Source organism: Microcebus murinus, chromosome 1 (assembly GCF_040939455.1).
Source record: "Microcebus murinus isolate Inina chromosome 1, M.murinus_Inina_mat1.0, whole genome shotgun sequence".
Taxonomy (NCBI): Eukaryota; Metazoa; Chordata; class Mammalia; order Primates; family Cheirogaleidae; genus Microcebus; species Microcebus murinus.
Genome location: NC_134104.1, coordinates 1,796,252 through 1,808,083, shown reverse-complemented (window position 1 = coordinate 1,808,083; position 11,832 = coordinate 1,796,252). Strand labels below are relative to the sequence as shown.

At 60.4% G+C, this 11,832-nt stretch overlaps 1 protein-coding gene and 1 long non-coding RNA gene across 3 annotated transcripts; one reads left to right on the top strand and one right to left on the bottom strand.

The window, feature by feature from the left end:
* Window positions 1-2,329: 2,329 nt before the first annotated feature.
* Window positions 2,330-8,795, bottom strand: CFAP410 (cilia and flagella associated protein 410). 2 transcript variants are annotated; one of them, XM_075999143.1, is made up of 7 exons: window positions 8,631-8,795; window positions 7,411-7,429; window positions 5,979-6,025; window positions 4,694-4,923; window positions 4,038-4,212; window positions 2,960-3,053; window positions 2,330-2,763 (listed from the first exon to the last, which is right to left on the bottom strand). In XM_075999143.1, exons 1-7 carry the CDS (start codon window positions 8,705-8,707, stop codon window positions 2,635-2,637), a joined length of 771 nt encoding a protein of 256 aa, XP_075855258.1. In that variant the 5' UTR covers window positions 8,708-8,795; the 3' UTR covers window positions 2,330-2,634. The 2 variants fall into 2 exon arrangements, with proteins under 2 accessions (XP_075855258.1, XP_075855288.1); XM_075999173.1 differs by lacking the exons at window positions 5,979-6,025; window positions 7,411-7,429.
* An 88-nt stretch (window positions 8,796-8,883) lies between these two features.
* On the top strand, window positions 8,884-10,600 carry LOC142865824 (uncharacterized). The gene is made up of 2 exons (XR_012915930.1): window positions 8,884-9,207; window positions 9,348-10,600. It is a non-coding gene; the product is annotated as an uncharacterized LOC142865824 (long non-coding RNA).
* The last annotated feature ends 1,232 nt before the right edge of the window (window positions 10,601-11,832 follow it).

The following is an 11,832-nucleotide window of genomic DNA, read 5'->3' as shown; positions in this document are numbered from 1 at the left end:
CCTGCCACGAGCAGGACATTCCTGGGACAGGCCAGTCATCCAAGGAGAAGATGCCGAAGATCTGAGCCTCTGTCCTAAGAGACTGCAGAGACAGGTCCATGAGGCCCAGAGGCCCATGCGAGCATGTGTGTGCAGGTATGTGTGCATGTGAACACATGTATGCATGTGTGTGTAGGTATGTATGTGTGCTGGACAGGTGGGACTCAGAAGTGTGCACATACCTTGGGGGAGGCCCTGGCTAGTGTCAAGTGTCGCAGAGATGGGGGGCAGGAACCTCATCCACCTATAGAGCCACATGTCCCCGTTTCTCCCTGACTTGTCCACACTCAGACCCTCCTCCAAGCTGGCTCAGGCCAACTAGCCCAGCACTCAGCATCCCAGCACCCAGTACCTGGTACCCAGTGCCCCAGCACCGTGCACCTAGTACCCTACACCCCAGCACCCGGCAGTCGCAGCACCCACTCTTCCAGCACCCCAGCAGCTCCAGCACCATACCATCCCAGCACCCTGCACCCCAACACCTAGCATCCCACCATCCTCAGCACCCAGCACCCCAGCAGCTCCAGCACCATCCTACCCCAGCACCCTGCACCCCAACACCTAGCATCCCACCATCCTCAGCACCCCAGCAGCTCCAGCACCATACCATCCCAGCACCCAGCACCCCAGCAACTCCAGCACCATCCTACCCCAGCACCCTGCAGCCCGGCACACGTGATGGGAAGCAGGTGGGTCTGCTCCGCAAACGCAGGCTGCAGGGCACTGAGGCCAGAGATGGCAGTTGGGACACCGGGGTGCCGCCCACAGAAACTGGACCGAGAGGCTGCGGTGGGGGACACCAGCTCCCGCTGGCCCTGGTCGCACAGCCAGGGGTGGCCAAGTGAGCAGGCTGTGGCCGGGTTCGGTCTGCACCACTCGGGTAAGGTCAGTTCTCTCCCTGTTGGCTTGTCCTGCCAGTTTCGGTGCAGGAACCACCCCGCTGCCCATCAGCCACTGGCCCTGGTGATGCCAGGGCAGCACCCCTAGGTGATGCCTGAGGAACAGACTGGCCAGCCCCCTTCCTGGGAGGACAGGCGTGTCAGGCCCACTTCTGGCCGCACAGGGCCAGCGTTTCTGGCCGAGGGCCGTGTCCTGGGCCCCAGTCCTCTCTCCCCTGTGGACGGGGCTGACAGGCACACACGGGGGCCCACGCCCACTCTGGGGTTCGGTGGAGAGGAGTCAGGGTGGGGACTGTGGAGGGGCACCAAAGCCAGAACGATGGGGACCCCGGGGAGGGTGGGCAGGCGCGTGTCCGCGATGCAGCCCGGGGGGGTCAGAAGGGCGCTGAGCAGAAGCGGCCGGGGCGCTGATTTGGGTGGAGGCGGCAGTGAGGGGAGGCGAGAGCCGAGGGCAGGCTGCTCACCTGCGGGCCCAACACAACAGTCCCCGACTACGGCGGGAAGGTGTGGGGTGGGACGGAGGCCAGCGCAGGCCTGCGGGGCCCATGCCGGGGGAGCGGAGGGCAGCCCCCAATGCACAGCAACCCCACTCGTTCTCACAGACAGCGCTTTATTGACGAGGCACAGACTCTGGCCTGCGAACTTCCATCTAGGCGTCCCCAGCGTGGTAACTCCTTGGTTCCCACCGCTGAGATCACGCCACTGACCTGAAATACCCCTGCAGGTGGGTCACTCGCTTTCACCCAGGGCTCGCCCAGGGAGCAGCTCCAAGGGCTACCAACATTTTAAAAACGGCCTGTACCACGAGCGTAGCTTCATCTTCAAACAGCAGCGTAGGAGAGCGAGTGGCCTTCCAAACGCCGTCACTCCGTCACTGGCTCCGTGGTCTGTGCAGTGCACACTCTTGACGTGCTCTCAGCTTGTGTGTGGACGTGTTGGAGACCCAGGCCCCAACCCCACACGGGGGGGAAGGGCTGAGGAAGTCACCACTGTCCTGCCCCGGTCCCCACCTTCTAGCACAGCCAGAGCTGGGTCTTCTCCATAAAGGCGCGAGGCTGACTCCCTTGTTCCACGGGAGCACACCCTTGGTTTCCGGGGCACCACCTGCATCCTGGCATCCTCTGCCCAGAGGGAAGCTTCTGGACCACGCCCCTGCTCAGGGGGACCGCCCCACTGCTGCAGCGTCCCCTTGCTGCCGTGGAAACATCCTTCCCCTGGCAGTGGGGCCGCAGCCTGCTGAGGAGGACCCAGGGCCGCTTGTTGTTCTCGGGTCTCCCTGGTCGGCAAACCCAAACCGCTCACGGCCAGGTCCCCCATCCTGCGAGAAACGGCGCTTACGTTTAGGAAGAATGTCGAGGCCGCCTGTCGCTTGGGGAACGGCTTCGTCCAGCTCGGACTCAGAAATACTTTATTAGGGAGGCTGTCCCGAAAAGCCCTCCCGTGGAGAAGAGCCCTGAGCCTCCCGACCACAGGAGAGTCCTGGATGTCCTGTGTGGGCAGGTGTCTCTGCTGGCCCGGGCCCAGGCTCCGTCTCAGCCACGGGCACAGGGCCGGGTCCGCCAGCCAGCACCCGCCACCCTCCTGCCCTCGGCCCCGGCAAACCGCGGGCGGCTTCCCTGCTCGGGGCGAAGGCCGTGGCCCTCCAGCTCCCAGGTGCTGGGGGAGGACGCCCGGCAGCTCTGGGCCCTGGCGACAGTCACTCCACCTGCTCGGGCAGCTCCTGCTCCTGCAGGGCCCGCAGCCGGCTGCCCGCCGTCTGCTGCACGGCCTCCAGCCCCTCCACGTCCAGCTCCCGCAGCAGCAGCAGGATGGCGGTCAGGACGTTCTGGGGGCAGAGAGCGCCGCTAAGCCCCGGCAGCACAGGGCTGCTGCGCACCACGGGGCCGGCCCCGCCGGGGAGGGAGCGGCCTCAGGGACGGGCTCCAGGTAGCCAGCTGCACAGGAGCCACGGACAGGACACGAAGGAAAGTCCCGGGCAGAGGGGGCAAGCAGGACCTGGCCAGGGTGGTCTTGCCACTCACCCTATTCCTGTGACTGCTGGAAACGTCCCTCTGGGAGAAGGAAGGAAACCGGTCCCGGGAAGGGGCCTTCAGGCCGAGCTGGCTCTGGATGCAGCTGGTGAGGGGGGACAACAAGGCAGCGAGGGTCAGAGGAGCTGGGGACCAGTCACCTTTGCAGATGACCTCTGCAGCTCACAGCCCTCAGGGAGGAGACTCCGAGTCACACGAATGGGCGTCCCCACTCCAGCACGTGGGGACGTGCAGGGAGGCCGACTCCAGTGGGTGGGGACGTTCCAGATGGCACCTGGGCAGCTCGGGCAGCCTGAGCACGTGGGATGGTGGCCAGGCACTTACTTAACTGCCATCCCTGGGGGCAACCTCCTTGCACCTTGGGGTCCCCACTAACTGTAACACCTCCTGCCCAGGTCTCGGGGGCAGGGGCACCGAGACACAACGAGAGCCCCTGAAACGTGGGCACTGGCGCTCCTGCACACGGGCTGCGTGGGTCAATGTGGAGGTGCCACTCGAGTGCTGCCCATGGGGCTGAAGCCCGTGCGTTGGACAGCAGCTGCCCACCTTGGAGGTCACGTCCCAAGGCCCCCACACTGCAGGGACAAACTCAGCCCGGGGCTGCTCCAAAGAACTGTCTCTACAACACGCCCCACGCTGTTTCTGTTCCACCTACCCCAGAGTGCCCGGCCGCGCTGCAGGCGCCGTGTGGGACGGCTCCACAGCCCCCCGCCCCTCAGGGCCTCGGCAGCACAGTGGCCACACCAAGGGGACACGCAGGCTCTCTCACACCCCACCAACCACCGGACTGGGAATGGCCTCCAGGCTGTGGCCCCCACTGAGGCCCTCCCTGCCCCCCTCCCCCAGGCTACAGGAGCTGGTTGGCAGCCTCTCCCCTGCACACCTGCAGCTGACGGGACACGGAAATGCTGCTGAGGTCACTACTGCAGGGGCACTGGGGTGGCTCCCGGGGAGCACAGAGGAGAAGCAACAGCCATCCTGGATAACCCTCTGCCCCACTCCCAGAGACGCAGGCCACAGGAAGTCCCCTTTGACCCTCTGGAGGAGGCCCCGCTCCCCCAAGCCTCACTCTGCCTCCTCCTCGCAGCAGCTCAGCAGGTCCTGGCCGGTCTCAGAGGCGGAGCTGATGGAGCTCAGCACGTAGGACGGCTGCTCAGGGCAGCCGTTGCCCACACCCTGTCTGCCCGGGGCGGTGATCTCCTCTCCCTCCAGCAAGGCGCGGGACAGCTCCTCCTCCGTCACAGCTTGGGGAAGGACAGGGAAAGGACATCAGAGCGGCCTCAGCACGTGCCGGCAACATGCATCACTGTGCGATGGCACTGGTGCCCCAGGTTTGCGGCCTGTGGAGCTGAGCCCGCCTGGTCCCTGTGAGCCAGCGTGACGCAGCGTGAGGCCAGACACGCAGTCCTCGCTGGACCCAGCGCGCATGGTGCTCACAGCAGCTCTGCTCTTCAGAGGACGACAGGAGGGAGACAGGAGGGAAACAGCACCGAGCCGCGGCTGCTCACAGAAGGGAGCCCAACACCGCGCCCACGCTGGGCACTGCGCACAGGCGCCCACTGCATCCACGCTTCCGGAAGAAGAAGCACAAACCTGGGAACAGCTGCTCCAGGAGACTCTATATAGGGGACAGCTGTTCTTGAAAGACCAGGAATTTGCAGAGGAGGAAGACAGAGGGACAGGGAACCTCCCGTCAGGGCCTGTGTGAGCCTGTGGGACACCCACCTTGATTGTCCAGCTTCTGGAGGTTAGGCAGGTTGCGTAGCACGGTCATGCGGTAGCGGTGCGGGTTGGCGCCGCAGCACGGGTTCTCAGCCAGCCACAGCACCCGGAGGCGCGGCAGGTCCTTCAGGTAGAAGAGCTCGGCCAGGCTGTGGATGCAGTTCCTCCGCAGGTACAGCTCGCTCAGGCGCTGGCACCGGCTCATGGGCTCCAGGCTGGACACACTGTTGACGCTGTGTGGAGACCCGCATGGTTGGCGGCGGGCGGGGCTCACGCTTCCCAGGTCTCGTCTCAGGCACAAGTGCCAGAGAAAGGCCTCTCGGGGCCTGTGCCCACTTGCCCGTCTCTCACTGATGGTGAGGAAACTAAGGCCTCCCAAGGGACACTTTGTCCTGAAGCAGGCAGTGGCCAGAACACATGGCAAAAATTATGAGCAAGCTCCATGTCACAGAGGACCGAGCGCTGAACTTCCAACATCCCACACTGAAGAAGAAACAAAGGACCTGGGTCTAATTTCTGTTCTACAGAAATGTACACACATCAAAGGAGCAGCAAAGCGCAGGAGCAGGCGGCAGAGCCCTCAGGTCAAACCAGCAGGCTGCGGGGACCCATCCCTGCCACAGCCAGGCGGGGCCACTCACAGCTCAATGGCGGCTCCCAAGGCCCAGGGACACTGTGCTGAGCCCGTCCACCTGCAGCGTCCCTCAGGAGGGCTGCGCTGTCTGCCATGCACCTTGCAGGTCCCAGTTCTCCCCTTGGAGACACACCACCACACTCCACACTCACTCGTTAACGCGGTTCTTGGTGCCACATGCTGGGCTCAGCATCTCACACAGGTCATTTCACTGAGCGTCTCGGTATGAAGCCGGCACCATTTATCCGAGAGCAAACTAAGGTCATTTCCACGAGGAGCCCGCCGAGGCGCAGGCCTCAGTGTGAGGCATAGCCCAGACCCGCAGCCGGCCCCAGCCCTGCTCTTTGCCCGCTCCCGCCCGCGGGCACTAGGACCAACGCCCCTGCCATCATCAGGGAGGGCTGCCCCAGGCCTCACGCGGCAGTTCTCCAGGGCCTTCTCCACCCCAGAGCTGGCCTCTGCTCAGCCTCAGGCGGGCCCTGGCCGCTGCAGGGATGACTGAGGACGATCAGGGACACCCAGGGAGACCCCGAGGAGGAGGTCAGAGCCCAGGGGCCACGGCGGCCAGGCCCTGACTATCCTCCTGGATTGTACGGGGAGCCTGTAGGTCACTGCATGGCACTGGGCCCCAAGGGAGAGACGTGAGCTGGGTACCTGAGAGTGACCACCTCCAGGCTGGGCATCTCCCGGCAGATGGAAATCTAGGAGGGAAGAAAACGTGACTGGAAAGGCCGCTCGGCCCCAGTGTCGAGACGAGACTTCCGTCAGGCCGGCAGAGAACTGTGCCTGAGCCATGGTCATCGCTATGCCAGGGGCCGAGGGCAGCGGCCCTGCTCAGCCAGGGCTCAGGTGACGTCTGTGAGAACGCTGGGCTCTGCGCCACACGCCACTCTGCGGCCAGGCGGTCCCTCAGACTGAAGGAGAAGCGTGTGCCCACCGTGGCTCTCACGCCACGTAAAATTTAAACGGCACCACCGCTACCCGATGCCAGCCGTGACGGCACTCACTTCAGGTGCCCTCAGAGGACACCAGGCAGGGGACCTCAACGCCCCCATGCTGGGACAGATAGCCTTTCTTCTTGCTGTCCCTGAGGCATAGGGAAAAGACAGAAGTCCCCTTTGTGCCTACAGAGCTGGGCCAAAAGGGAAATGGCCTGAAACTGGATCTCAGACCGCGTTCATACTACTAACTCAGCGGGACCGAGCGGCTAGGTGCTGGGGTTGGTCCAGAAAGCCTTGGTGACCGGTAAGCTTGCTGAACGGCACATTCCCCAACTGTGTGGGAGCCTGCCCTACTGGGCAGGGAGCCAGGGCCGGTGCCAGGCAAGGCCCCTGACCTCACCGAGCTCACAGGACGGTCAGAAGGCTTCACGTGTGCTTTTGTATTTTTGCTGCTAAATACGCAACATTTCAGCCAGAGCACGAGGAAAAATATGTCCAGGTGCCCTGGGTCCAGGCTTTTCTGGACTAGCCTAGCAGTGACTCAGCCACATTTAGTTTTGTTGTAAGGAGAGTTCAAGTTATAAAACAAAAGTATATTAAAAAGTATATTAAAGTATATGAAAACAAAAGTATATTAAAAAGTAAAAGACCAGCACAAAATCCCTGTGTAAGTTGGGGATATTGTTCTAGGATTGAGAAAGAAAGAAAAAGAAAAATCTCTTTACAGATGCAGGTGTGCAAGTCCCCTCACCCCAGGAGGCTCGGTCTCTGCATGCCATGGAGACGGCAGGGACAGGCGGCTGGATCTGACCGAGAAGTGAGGACGCTGTCCTTAAGGAAGACAGACCAGACAGACCGACCCTCCTGGGATCCCCCTCCAGGTCAGAACTTGGACTCTGCTGCCCTCCTCTGTGAGCGAGACCAGCAAGTGACAAACAGCGCTTCCTTTACGGGAATGTTTACGGGAACTTCAAAATACACTTGGGCACCACAGAATTTTTTCACGAGCGGCTCTGCATTACAAAAACTGCCAAGGCAGGGATGGAGCTGACGGGTGCCGTTTTGTAGGTTTTACAGTTCTCTGGGGGAAGAAGTCACAACTTTTGGGATTGGGGCCATTTGGAGAAGATTAATGCGATACTTACATCTGTGAGACGGCTACCCCTGGGGAAAAGAAAAGACACACACACACCTTAATTTTGTATACCAAAGACAAAAATTCCAGACATTAATTATGGCTATCTACAAACCTTGGAAGGTTGCCCAGATAACTGGCAAAAATGTCAAAAACTGTTTTTTGGTCGATTTTCAACAAAACTGCATGTTTGATGCTTGGAGGGTACTTTTCGAACTGAGGAGCAGTAGGGGCTGCTCCATTTGTAGGACACAGAATGATTTACTCATTCTCAGCAGAAGGTTAATTTCCGCCACTGATGCACACAAGGGAGTCCTTATAGGAGGCCAAGTTCAAAGGCCAAACATGCAACTTATGAACCAAACTTTAGAAGCCTGAAAGAGGACTGTTGTTTCTCTCTGCCTAGCGAAGTAATAGCCATCCGATGCCAGACAAAGACATACATTATTCAAAGCAAATGACTCAGGGGAAATGTGGCCAAAACACCAGCTGTGCCAGGGCAAAGAGAAAGACTTTAACCAACACAGAGCGCGACACCCTCCTGTCTGGCTGGAGGAAGGGTCCGCCCCTGCTGCCCACTGCCACCCGCGCTGTGGCAGTTCACAGGGCGCCTCGGCCCCTCGGCCCGGACCCCCAGGGGACACCTGGACTCCAGGCCGCCTCCTCTGGAAGCTGTCTTCCTCGGGGCGCGACCGCCCGCCCGCAGGGGCGCAGCACCCAGGCCCTTTCCGTCGCCTGCGGGCTGGGACGCGATTGGGCACTAACGCCCCGCGGGCACCCGGGGCTCAGCCGTCCTTCCCCGGCCTCCCGCCGCCGGCGCCGGCGCCACGCCCCCGCGAGTCTCCGGGAACCGCGGCTGCGCTGGGCGAGCGCGCAGGGGGGCCCGGGCCCGCAGCGACACCCCCAGAGGCTGGCCCTGGGCGCACCCCATCTCCCGGGGTTACCCCCTCAAGCCCGGCCCCGGCGCCCCGTTATCCCCTGAGCCCCGAAGGCCCCCAGTTCTCCCTGGACCCCCTCAAGCCCGGCCCCGACGCCCCGTTATCCCCTGAGCCCCGAAGGCCCCCAGTTCTCCCTGGACCCCCTCAAGCCCGGCCCCGGCGCCCCGTTATCCCCTGAGCCCCGAAGGCCCCCAGTTCTCCCCGGGCCCCCCAGGACTCCCCAAGCCTGACCCCGGAGCCCCGCTCTCCGGGGCCCCGCCCTGCAGCCCCGCTCCCCCGACCCCGCGCTCACCAGCAGTTGAGTTTGCGCACTCTGTGCAGCTCCGAGGCCTTGGCCCGGGCCAAGACCATCTTCCGCGTCAGCTTCATGGCGGCCGCGCCGCGCGGACCCCGGGCCGGGCCCCGCCTCCCTGCTCCCTTCACTGGGGACCGCCGCGCCGCGCGCGTCTCCAGGGGCGGGGCCTGCGTCGTCAAGGGCGGATCCTATGAGCCCATTGGCCCAGGACGCGGAAGCGGGGCTGCGCGAGCGCGCTGGGGCTGCCTCCTGGGCACCGCTCCTCCCGCCCAGCCCCTCGGACCTAGTCCTGCGCATGCGTGGCTTGGGTACCCGGCTCTGACGCGATTCTGGCGCGACGCGGGGGGCGCGCGGCGAGCTGCTGTTGTTGGTGTGGGAGCGTGAGCGCGGGCCGAGCGAGGACGAGGAGGGGTGCGTCTCTGCCCGCCTCACAGCGATTCTCTCCGGGGTAGCCCGGGGCCGTGAGGTCGTCGTCCTCTGCCTCCCTCCGGCGTCTACCGAAGAGCCGCAGGTGCCCAGGGCATGGACAGGCCCAGCAGAGACCTCACAAGTGTCGCAGCCTTTTAGGGCTCAGGTGACCGCGGAAATTATCATTACCTGGCCTAAGCTGCATTGAGGCGGCCAGTGGGGCCCGCAGACCTAGAGGGGCCCGAGACCCAACCCCCTCCTCGACCCAGCTTTAGCAAGGCTCCCCTAAACTCTCTTTTCCGCTAGGACTGCCCAGCCCAGTCTCAGCAAAGACTCCTGCTAAGTCCCCACCCTGGATACTGGATGCCTGATCACCTCGCACGCGGATGAAGTTCTCATCGTCCTATCCTTGGTTTCTGACCATCTTGGCCTGCCTTTACCAAGAATCCCCGCGCATTAAGTTTTGCCAACCTAAAGAAAGACACTAAATTATCTCCAAATATGTTGAGTTTACTTGGGTGTAAGAAGTGCAGATTATAATCTGGAAAGCACTGAATGGCAAGCCACCAGTGCATCCAGGCAGGGAAGGGTAAAGGCACGCTTTTCTTAGCCAAAAGGGAGAAGTTCACATAAGCTGCTTAGAAAAAGTTAGTTTCAGAGGCTCAAAGTCAGAGTTGTGAGTTTATTGGGGGAGACACCATTACTGAGCAAATGTTCTTCCAAGAGCATCTTATCTCAGTTGCTGCAGTCCTGAAGGGTGACTAGTGACAAACCTTGTCAAAGCAAGAGATGCGTGATCGTGTGAAAGGGTTTCTTGTAGGGTTTTTAGAAAGTAATTGAAAATAGTTCGTAGACATACAAGCATGAGTCTCCTGTCCTTTAGGCCTTCCCAGCTCTGTTTTGTCTGGGTCTGATGAAAGTGATTTCATACTGGTATCTGCAACTTTCATACTTGGAGGATCATAATAGGCTTTATTTGTGATTCTAGCATCAGGCAGCACTGCATTCAGTCATACAGAGTGAACAGAGCAGGTTGGTTTTATGAACAGAAAATGGCTTAAAAAAAGAACCAGAAGTGAACTGGTCCTTTCAAAGTTACTTTCCTTGTAAGGTGGAAACACGGAAACAGAACAATAGCAAAATATAACAACTAGTTAACATAAGGTTACTTCAGGTTACTTTTTGTTGTAGGGATTAAGGGCAGGGGGAACTTCATCATCATGCCAATTGAAACTGACCTGTCTGGGAAATTTGGTTGTTTTTCTCCTGATTTCTGGGAAGGCCAGATCTTTAGCATGAGTGACTTCATCTTGTTTTTCAGTCTGGTCTGAATATCCTAGTATAGGAGTTTAGTAGCCTATAATTTTTATTTAGCACCTGTTAAGGTAGTTTAGAAGGAATCTCCTTATCCTTGGTGTCTCTTCTTAGTAATTTTCTATCCACTGACCTGCTCACACTGCTCTTTGGCTATATATCCCCACCTGTCCTGGGTATAGTCGGAGTTGAGCCCAGTCTTTCTCCCCTATTGCGATAGTCTTGAATAAAGTCTGCCTTACATCACAAGTGTCAGAATAACTTTTTTCTGTAACGTAGGTCCAAGGCTGCTCTCCTTGGATGTCACAGCAACATCTGAAGGCCAGTGTCCCTGAGACCAGTAGAGGACCTGCCTGGAGGAGGGACCTGTGGCATGACGGGGGTTGTGATCCAGTGGCAGAGCACAGCTTCACCTTCCTCACGGGGGAATCATGGACAATACGGGGAGTTCTCAGAGAAGTAAAACATTCCACTGCTGTGTTTTGTCCCACTTGTACTTGGCTGAGTTGTGGGGTGCAGTGGGCGTTTATCTGTCAGGTTCTTAGCCTGAGCCTCTCATTGACACCTGAGTGAGGTAGCCCTGGAGAAATGATGCTGAGCCTCCCTGGGCAACAGAGAACTTTCAAAGTTGCTTTGGAGAAGGAAGGTCAGCTCGCAAGCGGTGTGGCAGAGCCGGTCAGAGCCCTCAAGCAGACACTGGCTTTAGTTGCCACCACCTCAGTACCTATTAGGGTCCCGGGTTTTAGGCCTGAAGAGGATGGCTCTCATGTTGAAGCCCGTGGTCACTGAAAGCAGGTGTTTGGTGGTGGCCTGCAGGTGCACTCTGGGCCAGTCACACGGAGGAAACATTCCAGGAATAGAGTGGCCCAGTGGTGGGGAGAGGAGGAAGGTGCTGTGCTCAGGGTGGCGTGGGGGTTGTTGGGTTAGTGTAAGCCTTGGGAGAATAGAGGCCTCAGCGTAGCACACCTGACCTCTTTGCCACCAAGCAGGCAGAGAACAGTCGGTACTAACGAGGCCTGAGGTAAGGGAAATGCAGATACCGGAGCTTGGACCCAGCGAGAGTGGTAGAAAGCTCTGGCAGGCTCAGGCTGTGTGAGCTCACAGGGGCCTCTGGCCATCCTGGTGGGGGGCCACGTCAGGAGCTGCCAGGAACCACAGAGCAGGCTGTGGCTGGCAGCAGGCCCTGAGAGCCAAGAGGGTGCTGAAGTCCCCACAGAGAGACTGCACGAGGGTGAGTAAGGCCACCTTGGGTGCATGGAAGGGAGCCAAGCCTTGGCAAGCTCCCCCTTTTTTGTTCGGAGGAGGATGGGCGAGCCTGTGGAGGGGCATCATTGGTTGCGAGAGACACTGCAGCCTGGTGACTGCTGGGGAGAGGGCTTTGGAGTTGCCAGTCCTGTTCCTCCTGGGTTTGAGCCAGCTGGCCTTGGTGGCCCCTCCTGCTTCTGCTTAGACTGCATGGCCAAGATGAAGGGCCGGT

Excerpts from the sequence above, each read along its gene's own strand:
- CFAP410 (XM_075999143.1), bottom strand. The coding sequence starts at position 8,707 with ATGAAGCTGACGCGGAAGATGGTCTTGGCCCGGGCCAAGGCCTCGGAG. Across the intron at positions 4,924-5,978 it reads CTGGAGGTGGTCACTCTCAG|CGTCAACAGTGTGTCCAGCC; the intron begins GTACCCAGCTCA and ends GTCTCCACACAG. Across the intron at positions 3,054-4,037 it reads TGCTGCGAGGAGGAGGCAGA|CTGCATCCAGAGCCAGCTCG; the intron begins GTGAGGCTTGGG and ends CCCCCTCACCAG.